This window comes from Macaca thibetana, chromosome 10 (assembly GCF_024542745.1).
Source record: "Macaca thibetana thibetana isolate TM-01 chromosome 10, ASM2454274v1, whole genome shotgun sequence".
NCBI lineage: Eukaryota > Metazoa > Chordata > Mammalia > Primates > Cercopithecidae > Macaca > Macaca thibetana.
In genome coordinates this window covers 643,623-658,924 of record NC_065587.1, presented here as the reverse complement: position 1 = coordinate 658,924, position 15,302 = coordinate 643,623, and the positions used below count along the sequence as shown (strand labels likewise).

General features: G+C 53.0%; 1 protein-coding gene across 12 annotated transcripts in view; it reads left to right on the top strand.

Annotated features, from left to right (window-relative positions):
- Window positions 1-15,302, top strand: part of MOV10L1 (Mov10 like RISC complex RNA helicase 1) — a 71,145-nt gene that overhangs the window by 46,978 nt on the left and 8,865 nt on the right. For 9 of the 12 annotated variants that reach the window (XM_050745803.1, XM_050745805.1, XM_050745809.1 and 6 more), the window contains 7 exons: window positions 3,288-3,396; window positions 4,260-4,438; window positions 5,310-5,456; window positions 6,915-7,036; window positions 10,138-10,237; window positions 11,262-11,426; window positions 13,569-13,742. In XM_050745803.1, the coding sequence (XP_050601760.1) occupies window positions 3,288-3,396; window positions 4,260-4,438; window positions 5,310-5,456; window positions 6,915-7,036; window positions 10,138-10,237; window positions 11,262-11,426; window positions 13,569-13,742 (996 nt within the window). The other 3 variants (XM_050745801.1, XM_050745812.1, XM_050745807.1) reach the window with 3 other exon arrangements.

Below are 15,302 nucleotides of genomic sequence, written 5' to 3'. Positions count from 1 at the left end.
GCAGTGGCAGATCTCGGCTCACTGCAGCCTCCACCTCCCAGATTCAAGCAGTTCTCCTGCCTTGGCCTCCTGAGTAGCTGGGATTATAGGTGCGTGCCACTGCACCCTGCTAATTTTTGTATTTTTAGTAGAGACGAGGTTTCACCATGTTGGCCAGGCTGGTCTCGAACCCCTGACCTCATGATCCGCCCACCTCAGCCTCCCAAAGTGCTGGGATTACAGGCGTGAGCCACCGTACCCGGCCTGAATTTTTTTTTTTTTAAGTAGCACCTAAATGTTTTAAACATTATTGTATCTCTGGGGTCCGAAGACTCCATATTATCAAGTTGCCTGTTTTACCTAAAATGATCTGTAAATGCAGGACACATGCAAAAACATGAACCTGCATCCGTACCTCACAGCATAGACAAAAACTAACTTACTCTGTGGTTCGTAGCCGTAAATGTAAAGCCTGAAACTATACATCTAGAAAACAGCGTAGAAGAACATCTGCACGTCCTTTGTGCAAGGATTTTTTTTATGTGACACTAAGAGCATGACTTATAAAGAAATTGATATATTGGACTTCAGTGAAATTAAGTATTTTGCTGTTGAAAAGACACTGTTAGACAGGCACAATGGCATACACTTTTAGTCCCAGTGACCCAGGAGACTGAGGCTGGAGGATCTCTTGAGCCTAGGAGTTCAAGGCTAGCCTGGGCAACATAGAAAAACGCTGTCTCAAAAAAAAAAAAAGAAAAGAAAAAGAAAAGACACTGGTAAAACAACGAAAAGTGACAGACTAGAGAAAATAATTTGCAAATCACATCTGATCAAGAACTTGTATTTGGCAAACAGTACTCTACAAACTGCCTAGGAACTCAGTTTTCAAAAATGGATCAAACACTTGAACACTTTACCAAAGAATACATACAGATGGTAATAAACACATGAAAGATGTTCAACATCATTAGTTGTTAGGGAAACACAAATTAAACCACAACGAGGTACCACTGAACACCTACTAGAATGGCCAGAAATTGAATTGGACCATCTGTGCATTGGTGAGCACGTGGGGCCGCTGGCACATACCCTGCTGTGGGAAGTGGGTGTGGCACACCACTGTGCAAAAGGTGTTCTTAAGAAGCTGGATGCACACCTGCCATACTACCCAGTCATTTCTCTCTAGGCGTGTGCCCCAGAGAGATGAAGACCTACGGCCATGCCAGGACCCATACACAAAGTTCACAGCAGCTGGATTTTTAATCACCAAAAACCCAGTGTCCATGAGCAGGTGAATGGATAAGCAAGTCGCATTGCGTTCGTACAACGGAACATGACTCAGCAATACAGGGAGCAAGCTGTTGACATGCAACAGCACAGGTGTCTCTCCAGTGAGTCACACTGTGCGCACTCATGTGAAGTATGAAGTTCCAGAGCACGTGAGCAGCCAGTGTGACTGGAGGGGCTGCGGCACACGGCAGCTCTGGGGACTGACGGGTCTGTTTGTCGTCTCTATTGTGCTGATGGTTTTATGGGTATGTGCACATGTCAGACTTGTCAAGTCACACACTTCAAATATGTGCACCTTATTGTATGTCAGTCACACTCTGAAAAACACAGTAGTTGTGGAAGGAGAATATTGGCATAAACTTCTAAACCATGGGTGTCCGATCTGTGGCTTCCCTGGGCCACACTGGAAGAAGATTTGTCTTGGGCCACACATAAAATTCACTAACACTAATGATAGCTGATGAGCTGAAAAAAAAAAATCACAAAAACACTCATAATGTTTTAAGAAGTTTACGAGTATGTGTTGGGCTGCATTCAGAGCTGTCCTGGGCCGCATGCAGTCCATGGGTTGCTGGTCGGACAAGCCTGTTTTAGACTAAAACTTAGTAACGTGTGTGTAAATTTTTTAATGTGAGACCTTTTTTTTTTTTTTTTTTTTTTTTTTTTTTTTGAGACAGAGCCTTCCTCTGTCCTCCTAACTGCAGTGTGGTGTCACAGTCATGGCTCACTGCAACCTTGACCTCCTGGACTCAAGCAGTGCTTCCACCTGAGCCTCCTGAAGTGCTCCGATTATAGGTGTGAGCCACTACTGCTGACCCCAGAACTTTCGATTTCACAGATTCCAGAATCTGTCCTATGAAAGTAATGAAGTTATTTAACAAAGATAAATGTGCAAAGCTGTGGATTACAGATTGTAATGAAAAAAGTGGAAAATCCCACTGGTTTAGGACAAATGCCGTTTATGTTGGAACGTACAACCAATTCTTGTGTAGGATCCTTTTTTTTTTTTTTTTTTTTTTTTTGAGACGGTCTCGCTCTGCACTGGCGCAATCTCGGCTCACTGCAACCTCCACCTCCCGGATTCAAGCAAGTCTTCTGCCTCAGCCTCCCGAGTAGCTGGTGACACCACGGCCAGCTAATTTTTGTATTTTTAGTAGGGACAGTGTTTCACCATGTTGGCCAGGATGATCTCGATCTCTTGACCTCGTGATCTGCCCGCCTCAGCCTCCCGAAGTGCTGGGATTACAGGCATGAGCCACTGCACCCAGCCTTCTTTTTTTTTTTTTTTGAGTTGTGGGGTCTCCGTCACCCAGGCTGGAGTTGGTCGTGCAATCTCCACTCACTGCAGCCCCGCCTCCTGGGCTCAAGTGATCCTCCCACCTCAGCCTGCCAAGTAGCTGGGACCACAGGTGAGCACTACCATACCTTGCTAATTTTTTTTTTTTTTTTTTTTTTTTGTATTTTTGCTAGAAACAGGGTTTCACCAAGTTGCCCAGGCTAGTCGTGAACTCCTGGGCTCAAGTGACCCCCTGCCTTGGCTTCCCACAGTGGTGGGATGACAGGCGTGAGCCCCGCGCCCGGCCTGGTGCAGGATCTTGCCTGACGTCAATGGGCAGCACTGGCACTTTGCACACTGTGCAGGCCTGTGAGACCCAGAGCCCTGGGCTGTACCCTTGACCGTCCCCTGCAGGTTCCCCCACTGTCCAGCCTGGAAAGCAGGTAGGATGTACCAAGGGAAGACAATAAAATAAAATGTAGTCCTGCGCTTTGGTTTCATCACAAATTTTACTTTATATTTATTTATAAAAGCAAGTTCAAAGAAAAAGCGTAAGCCTTTTTAGCAGCTTTTTATCTGATAATCTGTTTTTTCTTTATTTTTCAAAGGGTCTGACCTGTGATCCATCCAAAGAGCTGTTAAAGTAGAACACTAGATGTTTATGTTTGCTCTTTCAACCAAGCCAGTGTAAACACCGAGCTGTTTTTTTAAAACCATTTTTCTGCCTGATAATTTCTAGACTAGGAAAACGATGACGGACCAAGCTGAACATGGAACAAAGGAGAGACGTGTTGGTGACAAGGACCTGCCGGCGCTGGCGCCCTTTACTGCAGAGATGAGTGATTGGGGTGTGTGCTTGTGAGGGGCAAGGAGAAGAGCAACTCTGAGACTCTTGTCTGGAAAACGGGGACTTTGAGGAGTGGGCTGTCATGCAGAAGGAAGAACAGTCGGGGGACGTGTGGCCTGTGGCAGGTGGCTGCCGTCTCCACCTTGACTGGAGACTCGGTGTTTTAGGTTAGATACTTTAAGAAGACTTTTAGATTCTGGGTGGTTTTTTCCAGGTATTCTTTGTAGATGTGGACATTTTCTAATCCAGTCTCTAATATTTGAGTGTGATCTCTAAAGCCGCAGAATCAGTTGATGCCCTGTCATTTTCCTCTCAGAAGCTGCATTCGTTATCCTGACCCTCTTTAACAAAGCACAGACAGGTTGAGTGCAGAGCTCACACCTGTCATCCTAACACTTTTGGGAAGCTGAAGTGGGCAGATCACATGAGCTCAGGAGTTCGAGACCAGCCTGGACAACATGGCGAAACCCTATCTCTATACAAAAAAAAAAAATACAAAAATACAAAAATTAGCCAGGTGTGGTGGTGGGTGCCTGTGGTCCCAGCTACCTGGGAGACTGACGTGGAAAGATTGCTTGAGCTCAGGAGGTGGAGGTTACAGTGAGCTGAGATTGTGCCACTGTACTCCAACCTGGGTGACAGAGCCAGACCCTGTCTCAAAAAAAAAAAAAAAAGCACACACAGATTATTAAAGGAATGCCCCTGTGTGCGTCTTACCCATGGTCACACTGAAGAGCTGCTCCCTGTCTGTAGTCTGATTTAGCCTTTACACAGCCGTGCTGACGCCTGACCTAGGTGAGGATGTGTCCACAGCTGTTGAGAGCTGTTTGCGTCTAACTGAAACTTTCCCCACTTTGAATACAGTAGATGAAATTCAGACCCCTAAAGCAAGAAAGATGGAGTTTTTCAATCCGGTGCTAAATGAAAATCAGAAGTTAGCAGTTAAAAGGATTCTGAGTGGTGACTGCCGTCCCCTCCCGTATATTCTCTTTGGACCTCCTGGGACTGGAAAGACAGTGACAATAATAGAGGCTGTTTTACAGGTAAGGACAGCGGCACCGCGGGTGCTGTGGCTCTGTGCTGCTGTTCACGTGTCGTCCATGTCTTCAGGAAGTGTGGGTTTAGATTGTAGAATCGGACAGCTGGAAAGAGCTTGAGAAATACCAGTTATTTCATAATGTTAAGTCTGTTTATGTGGATATGTGGGGATTTAAAAGCTTATTTCATAGGTTTAGAAGGAAACTCATTTTTAGCCTAGTAAACTGTTTTATCTGAATCATGAAATTTTGCCGCAGAAGTAACTCTTGGAGTAGCTACAGCCACCGTTCTGCAGAAGTTTTAGATGTCTTCATTTGTAATTGAAGTTAAGTTTGTGAAAATGTTGTGTACAGATGCTTCTTGACTTTTGATGGAGTGACCACCTAATAAATCCATCGTAATGGGATTTGGGAAAAGCCTGTTTCAGGCTCATCAAGGCATGATCCGTTGTACGTTGAGGAGCAGACTGACTGGGGATGGCCTTCACACCATCATACAGTCAAAAAAGCGTTAAGTCAAACCATTGTAAGTTGAAGACCGTCTACATTTAGCGTCATTCAGGATTCAAATTAGCAAACAGGTATTGAGTGCACAATTGTACAACATGCCGGATGTGTGCAGATGAATCTGACTCCGTTTCTGCCCTGGAAGGTGGTTTAGAATCTTAGAGAGTGTGGAGAACCTTCCCACCTTACCCACGCCTTGGCAGCAGTATTACGAGGCAGAGTCGTGGCCCAGGTCTCAGTGTGTTGGGGGCTGGCATCTGAGCCCACACAGCTGAGTTCCTGCATCAAATGTTCATGTTGAACTTAGGCTCCTGGTTTCCACCTTGCATGTGGATGTTGAGCCTTGGTCTCTTGTGTGTCTTTGATGAAGGTACACTTTGCCTTGCCGGACAGTCGGATTTTAGTCTGTGCGCCCTCCAACAGCGCCGCTGACCTCGTGTGTCTGCGGCTGCACGAGAGCAAGGTGCTACGGCCAGCCACCATGGTCCGGGTGAACGCCACCTGCAGGTTTGAGGAGGTGAGCCCTTGTGAGCAGTGGAAGGGCACCAGAACCCCTCCGTGGAACATAGGAAATGCCAAGTGAGCAGGGGAGGGCAGGGATAGGAGGGTGGGCAGAGAGGTGCCACAGAAAGCCGTGTTTGAGAAATGGCTCTGCAGTGGGACCTCCCTCACCGCTAAATAGTGGAGCTTGATTGCTGAATATTTCATCACATTCTCACTCTGTGTGAGTTACCAGACCTATTGTGGGCATTCGTAGCATTGTTAAATTATCACATTCCTCTTTTATTTAATCCCCAAATGTCTCGTTACTTTATAAGTTTTGTTTTGTTGGTTTGGTTTTAAGTATCCCTTTAGGGAAATTTTAAGTTGCTGGTTTGGTTATAAAGTATTGCTTTTATTTGTTTGTTTGTTTGTTTGAGACGGAGTTTTTGCTCTTGTTGCCCAGGCTGGAGTGCAATGGTGTGATCTCGGCTAACTGCAACCTCTGCCTCCTGGGTTCAAGCCATTCTCCTGTCTCAGCCTCTCAAGTACCTAGGTTTACAGGTGTGGGCCACCACATCCAGCTAATTTTGTATTTTTGGTAGAGACAGGGTTTCACCATGTTGGTCAGGCTGGTCATGAACTCCTGACCTCAAGTGATCCACCCGCCTCTGCCTCCCAAAGTGCTGGGATTATAGGCTTCAGCCACTGTGCCCGGCCTGAAATACTGTGTTTAAAAAAGACATTGAAGGCCGGGCACGGTGGCTCAAGCCTGTAATCCCAGCACTTTGGGAGGCCAAGGTGGGTGGATCACGAGGTCAGGAGATCGAGACCATCCTGGCTAACATGGTGAAACCCCGTCTCTACTAAAAATACAAAAAACTAGCCAGGCGTGGTGGCGGCGCCTGTAGTCCCAGCTGCTTGGAGGCTGAGGCAGGAGAATGGCGTGAACCCGGGAGGCAGAGCTTGCAGTGAGCCGAGATCGCGCCACTGCACCCCAGCCTGGGCGACACGGCGAGACTCCGTCTCAAAAAAAAAAAAAGACATTGAAAATAGCTGAGTGTGGTGGCACGCGCCTGTAATCCCAGCTACTGGGGAGGCTGAAGCAGGAGAATCGCTTGAACCCGGGAGGCGGAGGCTGCAGTGAGCCGAGATCGCACCCCTGGGCGACAGAGCAAGAGCAAGACTCCGTCTCTAAATATACAAACAAACAAACTGAATAGAAAATGTACAGAGTTGTTTTGGAATTATGTGTTATACGTGACACAGAATTATGTGTTATATGTGACTCTAGAGTTGATAAAACATGGACTGAATTGATAAGGAAGTATGAAGTATTCTGAGGAAAAAACCTTAAATCATGACTTAGACGTAACTAAGAAGTGGCACCAGGGCACGGTTCCCTTTTGGAATTCTTTTTGCCCTGGTGATTCCGTCCAGTTTATAGAAGTGCTTAATAATTGGAGGAGTAAACTCTATGTCTCCTTGCCCCCAGATAGTTATCGATGCCGTCAAACCGTATTGCAGAGACGGAGAAGACATCTGGAAAGCCTCACGCTTCCGGATAATCATCACCACTTGCAGCAGCTCAGGGTTGTTTTACCAAATAGGAGTGAGGTGAGCCCTGGGCGTGGAGTGCGGCGCAGGACCTCCCAGAGCAGAGGTCGGTGTCCTCTCCTAGCTTCTGTCTGAGGGGCGGATGACCCAGAGACTCAGTGCTCAGGGAGGGAGGCAGGGCTGTGGGCGAGAAAGGCTGGTTGGGGAGGGCCGTGCTTGAATGGAGCCGGGGAGGCCGAGACCCCAAGGACTCGAAGGAGCCAGCAGTGGGATGGGCAGGCGGATGGACTGGCCCTTGTAGAGGCCCCACAGTTGGAGAATGCTGAGGTCTCCCCAAAGGAGACTGGAACCAGAGACTCGTGAGCAGGAACGTCCTGCACGAGGTGGTGAAGGGGAGGCCTGGAGCCTGGGCCTGGTGGGCCATGGAGGGGCCTTTGGACTGACCACTGGTGAGCTGGGAAGCCAGTGAAGGGCTTCTGAGCAGGAGACTGAGTCGCTTGGAGTGGGCGTGGGGAGGCAGGCTGCCTAGGAAACGGCTGGGCTCTGTAAGATCAGACCCTCGGGGGCCATTTGTGCCCCTGGTGCTGGGGGCTCTGCAGGGGAGGCAGGCAGAGGAGATGGAGTGCAGGGTGCCGGCTGTCATAGGACGGCCTCCCCTGGGGGCTGGGAGGAAGAGCTTCGAGCCCAGGGAGGCTGAGTGAGGACCAAGGCACTCTCAGACCCCCGTGCAGGGAGGTGGGGTCGGGGAGGCAGCAGGCAGCTCCCTCTCAGTGAGTAGAGCCAGACAGTGTCAGGGGCACAGGCTGAGGGTGAGAGAGGGAGAAGCTAGGGGCTCCGAGGGAAGCCCCACCCTCCCTGACAGCCTGGAGACAGGTCGCCCTGGACAGTGTCCAGCGTCACGGTGGTCGTGAGGGTGACCATAGGAGGTGGTCTGTCAGCTCCACACGGAGCAAAGGCACAGCCGGCCACGCCTGTCACAACGTGTCATGAATGGTTTCATCGGCGTGTTTTAGTCTCTCACATACACAACGTCCTTTCATCATGAGATTAGTAAAGCATGATTGATGAGACACTTTACAATTTTTTTGGTTGAAGTCTTCAAAATCCACGATGAATTTTACACTCAGAGCGTGTCAGGTTTCAGACTAGCCACTGTGCGGTGCCCGAGAGCCACGTATGGCTACTGGATTGGACAGCATAGACCTGAACAAGAGAGGGATTTTTTTTAATGTGTGTTGATGAGTCAAAGGTCAAGAGCGGAAGAGCCCGGCCTCACTGGGGTGCAGAGGGCTCTGTGGGGGCCGGGCGGGCACAGCATGGACCCTGCACCCTGGAGCTGATGTCCAGGTAGTGGGAGGAGGTGACCGGCTGGGGCAGGCCGCTCTCAGAGGCGCTCTGTGCAGAAGCAGGGAGGGTGTTGCAGCCCAGCTGCAGAGGCCCCACAGGGTTAGCTGGCCACTGGGGCGGCTGGAGCGGGGAGGGACACTTCAGAGGGTAAAGAAGTAGCAACGTCATCTAGCAAAAGTGACATTAAATAACTGCAATTAATACAGAATTCAAACCTAAATGCTTACATTCTAGGAAAGATACATAATGTTAATTTTTTTCAACAGCAGTGGGGACATGAGATGGGGAAATGGCAGTGTGCTGGTTGCTGCATCTTTCACTGGGAGGGTGCACGGTGTCACTTGTGAAATCCGTGTCTTGAGACCTGAAGTGAAAGGTGTCAGCTGGCCATGAGTGGATGCAGGACGTGCAGGACGTGTGGGGCCCAGCACTGCTGTGAGCAGTAGCCCACCCCGGCACAGCTCTGACCACAGGGTCTCACCCCACAGTGGGACACCTGAGGCTCAGAGGTGATGGATTTGCCTAGCATCTGGGGTTGGAGAGGGGAGATCCTGGACTCAGCAGTGAGAAGGGTGAACCTGGGCTTGGCAGTGAGAAGGGTGAACCTGGGCTTGGCAGTGAGAAGGGTGCGGGCCCACGGTGCCTCCTGTTGAGTTTTGGCATGGCTCCGGACACTCCCTGCCCCATACCTGCTTCCTCGGGCGGCAGGACCTGTTTCTGCCCTAACAGCATTTCCCCACTGAGGCCTCCTGACCACAGAGTAGAAGCTGCCGGGATGGGCGAGCCAGTGAACTCGGGGCGCCTGTTCCTCAGCTTGTGGCCCCAGGTGGGGCAGCCCCTCTGCACTCCAGAAACAGATCATGAGCCGAACGAGCTCCTGCTCTTCGCTCAGTCCCACAGCCTTCCCATGCAAGAGCTCTGCAACTTCTCCTGGAGGGGCTGAGCCACGGACTGGGCAGTAGCATCTGACGACTCCTTCCTGCAAAATCCCCACCCCCTCCGTCAGCAACGCTGTGGCCTCTCTGCCCCTGCACCTCCCTTGCCACACCTGGGCACATGGAGAAGGGAGAGCCGGACAGGCGCCCGCCAAGAGGGGCTGCTCTGTAACTGGGAACCTCACTGAGTTTGCAGCAGGGGCCAGAATTGTGGGGAGCCATTCTAGAGACCCCATTTTCTTAATAGTGCACAGATTGAGAAGTGGCTCCCAGGGCCTCAGCCTATTGGCATGGCAGGCCGGGCAGTGCCCAGCTGAGAATAGCTCACAAGGATGAGTCAAGAGGAAATGAGCGGATGGCAGGAGAGGCCACCATCTGTGGCTGCCTGCCCGGCCAGGCTTGTTCTCAGCACTTCACGGCGGCCAGCTCGGCTCTCACCCTAGCTGCCTCCTGAGGGACACGTGGGAGGTGGAGGCTCAGAGAGGGGAGATCAGGACTCAAACCTGGGCATTTTGATAATCACAGGAGTGAGATGCAGGTGGAGAGCAGGCCAGGAGCCTGCGGCGCTTCTCCTGTGAGCTGCCCCCAGGAAACGCTCATGTGTTGCCCCTCGCCCCCACTCCTTCTTCCCTCCACATCTCTAGAAATACAGACACTGCGTGCAGAGCACCGGGTGCTGACGTGGCTTAGCCAGCATATCCTGATGCCTGTGGCCTGTCCTTCCTCCAGCCGGGTGACACCCAGACCCCAGCTCCTACACACCCCTGGGCAACCCCGCTTGGCCCCATGGGTGCTGAGCGTGGCTTTGCCAGTGTGTCAGAGGCATCGATTGCTAAAACAATTTGGCAGAAATTACCATTTAGAATATCTTTGCTCTAGAGTTGGACACTTCACTCACGTGTTTGTGGACGAGGCCGGGCAGGCAAGTGAGCCGGAATGCCTCATTCCTCTGGGGCTGATGTCAGACGTCAGTGGCCAGGTAAGTCCTGACTACTGTGTGTGCGGCTTCCTCCTCACCCTGTTCTCCTGTAGGGATGGGGGCTGCGGTCCTCCCGGGAACAGTCACAGCCGTATGGGGTCAGGTGGAAGTGCCAAGGACCCTGAGGTGCTGGGGGCCATGGGTCTCTATTGTACTTTATTCCTTTTGGACAAGAAGTGAATGTCTTGACTCACTCACTTCTAAAACAGAGGTTAGGAGCCATTCTAGGTATTGGGGATGCAGCAGTAAAGTCAGGAATGTGGTCCTTGCTGTGGGTGAGCCAGCCACACAGTGTCTGGAGGGGCGAACAGGGCCGGTTCTCCTGCATCTGACCTGCCTGTGCCTCTGGCTGCCCCGGCCTCCAGCTCTGTGCATCCTCTGTTGTCCGCTCCCACCTGTTTCCTCCCTGGGTGCTTCTGATGGTGGCGTGGGCATCACCTTGAACTCCCCTGTTTCCCTCCCTGTGGCTCATCGAGGCAAGCTCATCCAGCGTCCAGCGCTGGACGTTTCAGGCTCCTCCTTGGCGCCCATCCTAGATGCCTGTCCCAGTCACCAGGCATGGGGTGGAGCATGAAGGTGGCGCTGAGGGAGGGAGCAGGGATTGGTCCAGGCGGAGCAGTGGCGTCCGGCGGCCTCACCAGGTCAAGGCAACCATGGGCAAGAGGCCAGGGGCAGGTGGGATGACGGCCAGGGCCGGCCACACAGAAGCTTCCAGAAGATAGATGGCATCCTTGGGGCTCTTACCACTTTGAGAGATTCGCAGGAGAGAAAGCCAGGCTGCAGGAGCCAGGCAGGTGGCAGGACTTCGGGGAGAAGCGGGGAGAGATGGCTCCAAGCCCTGTCGGCATCCCCTGGTCTCCCAGCCCCTCCCGTCATCCCCTGCAGCCAGAGCGAGTATGGGCTGGCCTTGCACGCGGCCCCACCCCCACCTGAGCCCGTGGGCGTGGCAACGGCCCCTCGGCCCCTCCCTGTGTGGGCCGAGACGGGCCTCCCTGCGTGGGCTGAGACCGGCCTCCGTGTGCAGATTGTGCTGGCAGGAGACCCCATGCAGCTCGGCCCAGTCATTAAGTCCAGACTCGCCATGGCCTATGGTCTGAACGTGTCCTTGTTGGAACGGCTGATGTCTCGACCCGCGTACCAGAGGGACGAAAATGCTTTCGGTGCTTGTGGCGCACATAACCCCTTGTTGGTGAGTCACAGACTCCAGCGTGTTCCGGTCCCAGTTAAGCAGACACAGGCTCCGGGGCAGTTGAGCAGCTCGCCCCTCTGTCCACCCGAGTGATCTCTGTCCGTGGGCAGAGTGCAGGAGAGCACCTACCACAGCGCCTCCCCTGTCAGCAGAAACTGCAGCCTGGTGCTAATGGCTGAGACTCTGGGGTCAGATACAGTAAAATAAGTTAAAATCTGTGTTACTCTGTGAACATAAGAAAAGCAGGAAGTCACTTTTGTGACTTAAAAAGCCTGCCCTAGACTGCAGGCAGTGTCTCCTCAGTGGTCTCCGACCCCAAGGTCCCACTGAAGTGCAGGTTCTGGGCTCTCAGCCAACCTTGTACCAAATTCTGAGGGATGGGCTTTGGGATTTGCATCTTTGGAGCCCCCAGCACACTGAGCTTGGGCCTCCAGGGCCCATCATTAAACAGTGAACCAAGTAGCCTCAGTTTTTAAGCCCCTGTAGCCCACAGAAGAACAGTCTCCATCTGATTCCCATTGCCAGTATTAACATCAATAGAAAATGACGGGCAGTTACTGTGGGCAGACTTTCAGGGAAAAGGACTGGACCCCATTCCTCGTTGTCAAGGATGTGGGGCAGGTGGGGGTCTTCAGGCCAAGGAAGGTCTCATGAGGGACCACTCGCAAGACAGGCACCGGCTGTGCCAGGGGCCATGAAACTGCCCCCAGGAGGATGGCCAGCTGCAACCAGCTGCTGGGCCTAAAGGGTGCCTGAGAGCTCTGCTGCGCCTGAGAGGTTCGCCTCATTCTCCAGTGCCGCTGCACCCCTCCACGCGCTAGCTGCTTTGCTGGAGGTGTGGGTGCAGGTGACGTGGCTGCAGCAGGGGAGACCAGCATGCTGCTGTCACCACCGTCCCCACCACACAGCCTTCAGGGCAGGTGCATGTGGCACACAGCCACAGGTACAGACAGACCCTGCCACACAGGAGGTGAAGGCCTTGTCCTGTGCAGGGCCTGGGCAGTGTCCTGCACCCTCCAACCAGAGTGGCTGCCACAGTGACCCCAGGGGGCGGCATGCTTCCTTTCTTTTCCCCAGCAGCTGCCCGGCTCCAGCTAAGGCAGAGGTGCCATGACTCTAGATCGCATTTGGAGTTTGGAGTAGCACGTTGGAGGGTGGACACATTCTAGTTAGGCTTGACAGAGTCGGGAGGAGTCATGGGGCCAATAATGGCGCTCTCGTGCCAGTATCACCTGGCGAGTAACTGACAGCACCACAGGAACTCAGGTTTTCACCAACACGGGCTTTGTTACTCATCCCAAGGAGGGAGAGCCCTGGGCGTGTTCTCCCCAGCAGTGTCTTCCCAAGGGACAGTCAGTGACAGGAGGGCAGAGGGTGCAGCATTGCATGCAGAGGACGGCTCCCCATGGCACAGACGCAGCAAGTCCTCATGCCAACATGTGGGTCATGTGTGATGAGCAGTGTCGAGACTGAGCATTACTCTGACTGGTTGAACTCCTGTAGTCCCTGGAGACCTTCCCTGGCTGCCTACACCAGCACCAGGGGAAGAGTGCCTGCCCTGAGTGAGCTTCCCGGGCAAGTTGGAGGCAGACAGTAAATGTGTCCCATGTACTGGTGACATCACAGTCACCCTCGGCCGCATCAGTGAAGTCACAGCCAGGCCTGCCCAGGGCTGGCCATGCCCCCACAGTCACAGTGTCTATACTCTTCTGGCCCAGGGGCCCAGGAGCTCTTCCTTCCCTGTGGCCAGCGGAGGCAGGGCTGCGTGGGCCAGCAAGACACTGTTTGCAGGGTGAAGCTCTCAGCACACGAGGGAAGCGTCCATCTGCCCTCCTCCCCGCTGCCAGATTCCAGGTGGCAGGAACCCTTTGAGAGGCCCCTCAGCCCCACCCAGACCCAGGAGAGGAAAAGAGGGTGGCCGTCACACCCTTTTCTTCCTGATGTTCTCATTTTTCTATTCAGATGGACCCTTGGCTTCACCATCATCCAAGGGCTTGGTCTGGGGGCAGGTGACACACAGGGGCAGAGTCGGGCTTGGAAGTCAGGCGGGCCTCACGTTTGCCGTGCAGAGCCGCTTTTCCTTTGACAGAAACTGTGCCAGGTGCCACCTTCCCCTTGTGACCCATCACCCTCTCCTTGTAGGTCACAAAGCTGGTGAAGAACTACCGGTCCCACGAGGCCCTGCTGACCCTGCCCTCACGGCTGTTCTACCACAGGGAACTCGAGGTCTGTGCGGACCCTACAGTGGTGACCTCTTTGCTGGGCTGGGAGAAGCTGCCTAAGAAAGGCTTCCCTCTCATCTTCCATGGTGTGCGGGTGAGTTGTGTCTTGAACCCGGAGGTGACCATGTCGGGTGAGGACAGTGTGGCAGGAGGTCCTTCCTCCCAGGTGAGGCTCTTGTCACCTGCTTGTGGCGGGGCAGATGCTCCGCTGGTCACTGGAGAGTGAAGAGCCATCAGGGGCTTGTGTCCCCCAAGATGGATGCCGACTTCTCCTGCCAGATGAGTTGTGCCTGGTACCAAGGGGACATCATGGGCACCACTCTCAGGTGGTCACAGCAGACAAGCACTGGGCTCCAAGAGAAGCAGAGCTACCCAGTGAGCTCTGGGGGGCCTGGGGAAGCTTGCAGGGCTGTGTGACGGGATACCCTGGGGCCGCAGGAAGCTCCCGGAGGCCGCTGCCGCCTCCCTCCTGGTGCTTCCCTCGAGGGTTGGAGCTGTCAGGAGAGAGCCTGGCAGGGAAGGCAGCAGCCGCAAGCCCGAGCCCTGTGCCTGGGGCCTGAGGAGTGACGGGCCACCACCCCCTCTCTGAGGCCTCATGGAGGGACAGAGTTAGATGCTGAGTGGCCAAGCAAAATTACAAGCATTCACTAAAATGAGATAGTTTGTATTAGGACTTTAGTTAGAAGCAGAAATCAAGTTTTGCATTAACCCCCTCCCCCAGAGGAAGGGGCATTCACGGTATCTGCAGTGAGGGCTGCACCCAGGCCACAGGGGGACCCTGGTGCAGGTGCCCCTTCCATGCCACGGGCCCCGGAGGACAGGGGTCCAGGCTACACCACTCGGCTGCCTCGGGGCCTCTGCATTCCATGCCCCACCCAGCCATGGCCCCCAGTTGCTCTTCGTAAGTTCCTGAGGGAGAAAATCTGTCTGTGACCTGTCCAAAGCAGTGGGGTGGGACGTGTGTGTGGTGGCTTCGGGGTGCTCACATCTGGAAGGGAGGGAGTCCTGAGGGGCTCTGCAGTGAGCTGGACACCTCAAGACATGGTGCTCTCTGAGGCAGGTCCCTCCCCAGCAGTGGTCTCCTGCCATCTGTCCTCCTAGCTCTGCCCATCCTCAGAAGCTTTCCTGGGTATCAGGAAAACACACTAGTGGCCAGGCACAGGGGCTCGCCTGTAACCCCAGCACTTCGGGAGGCTGAGCCAGGAGGATTGCTTGAGCCTAGGAGTTCAAGATTAGCCTGGGCAACATAGTGAAACTGCCATCTCTTTAAAAAAAAAAAAAGAAAAAAAATTTTTTTTTTAATTAGCTGCGCATGGTGGCATGTGCCTTTGGTCTCAGCTACTTGGGAGGCTGAGGCAGGAGGATCGCTTGAGCCCAGGAGATTGAGGCTGCAGTGAGCTATGATTGCACCACGGTACCCCAGCCCAGGGGACAGAGTGAGACCCTGACTCTTAAAAACTATATAACTAAATAAAAATAAATGCATGGAGGCTGTCACTCAGCAGCTTTGTGTCCTGACCTAGGATCTGTCACCGGGTAGGCCATGGTGGAGAAGAGGAGTGAAGCCTCTCGTTCTCATTGTGCTTCTCATCAAATTATCCTTGGGTTTCTAATCGTTCTTGTCTTACGAATTTTAACTGCTATGTTTCATGCA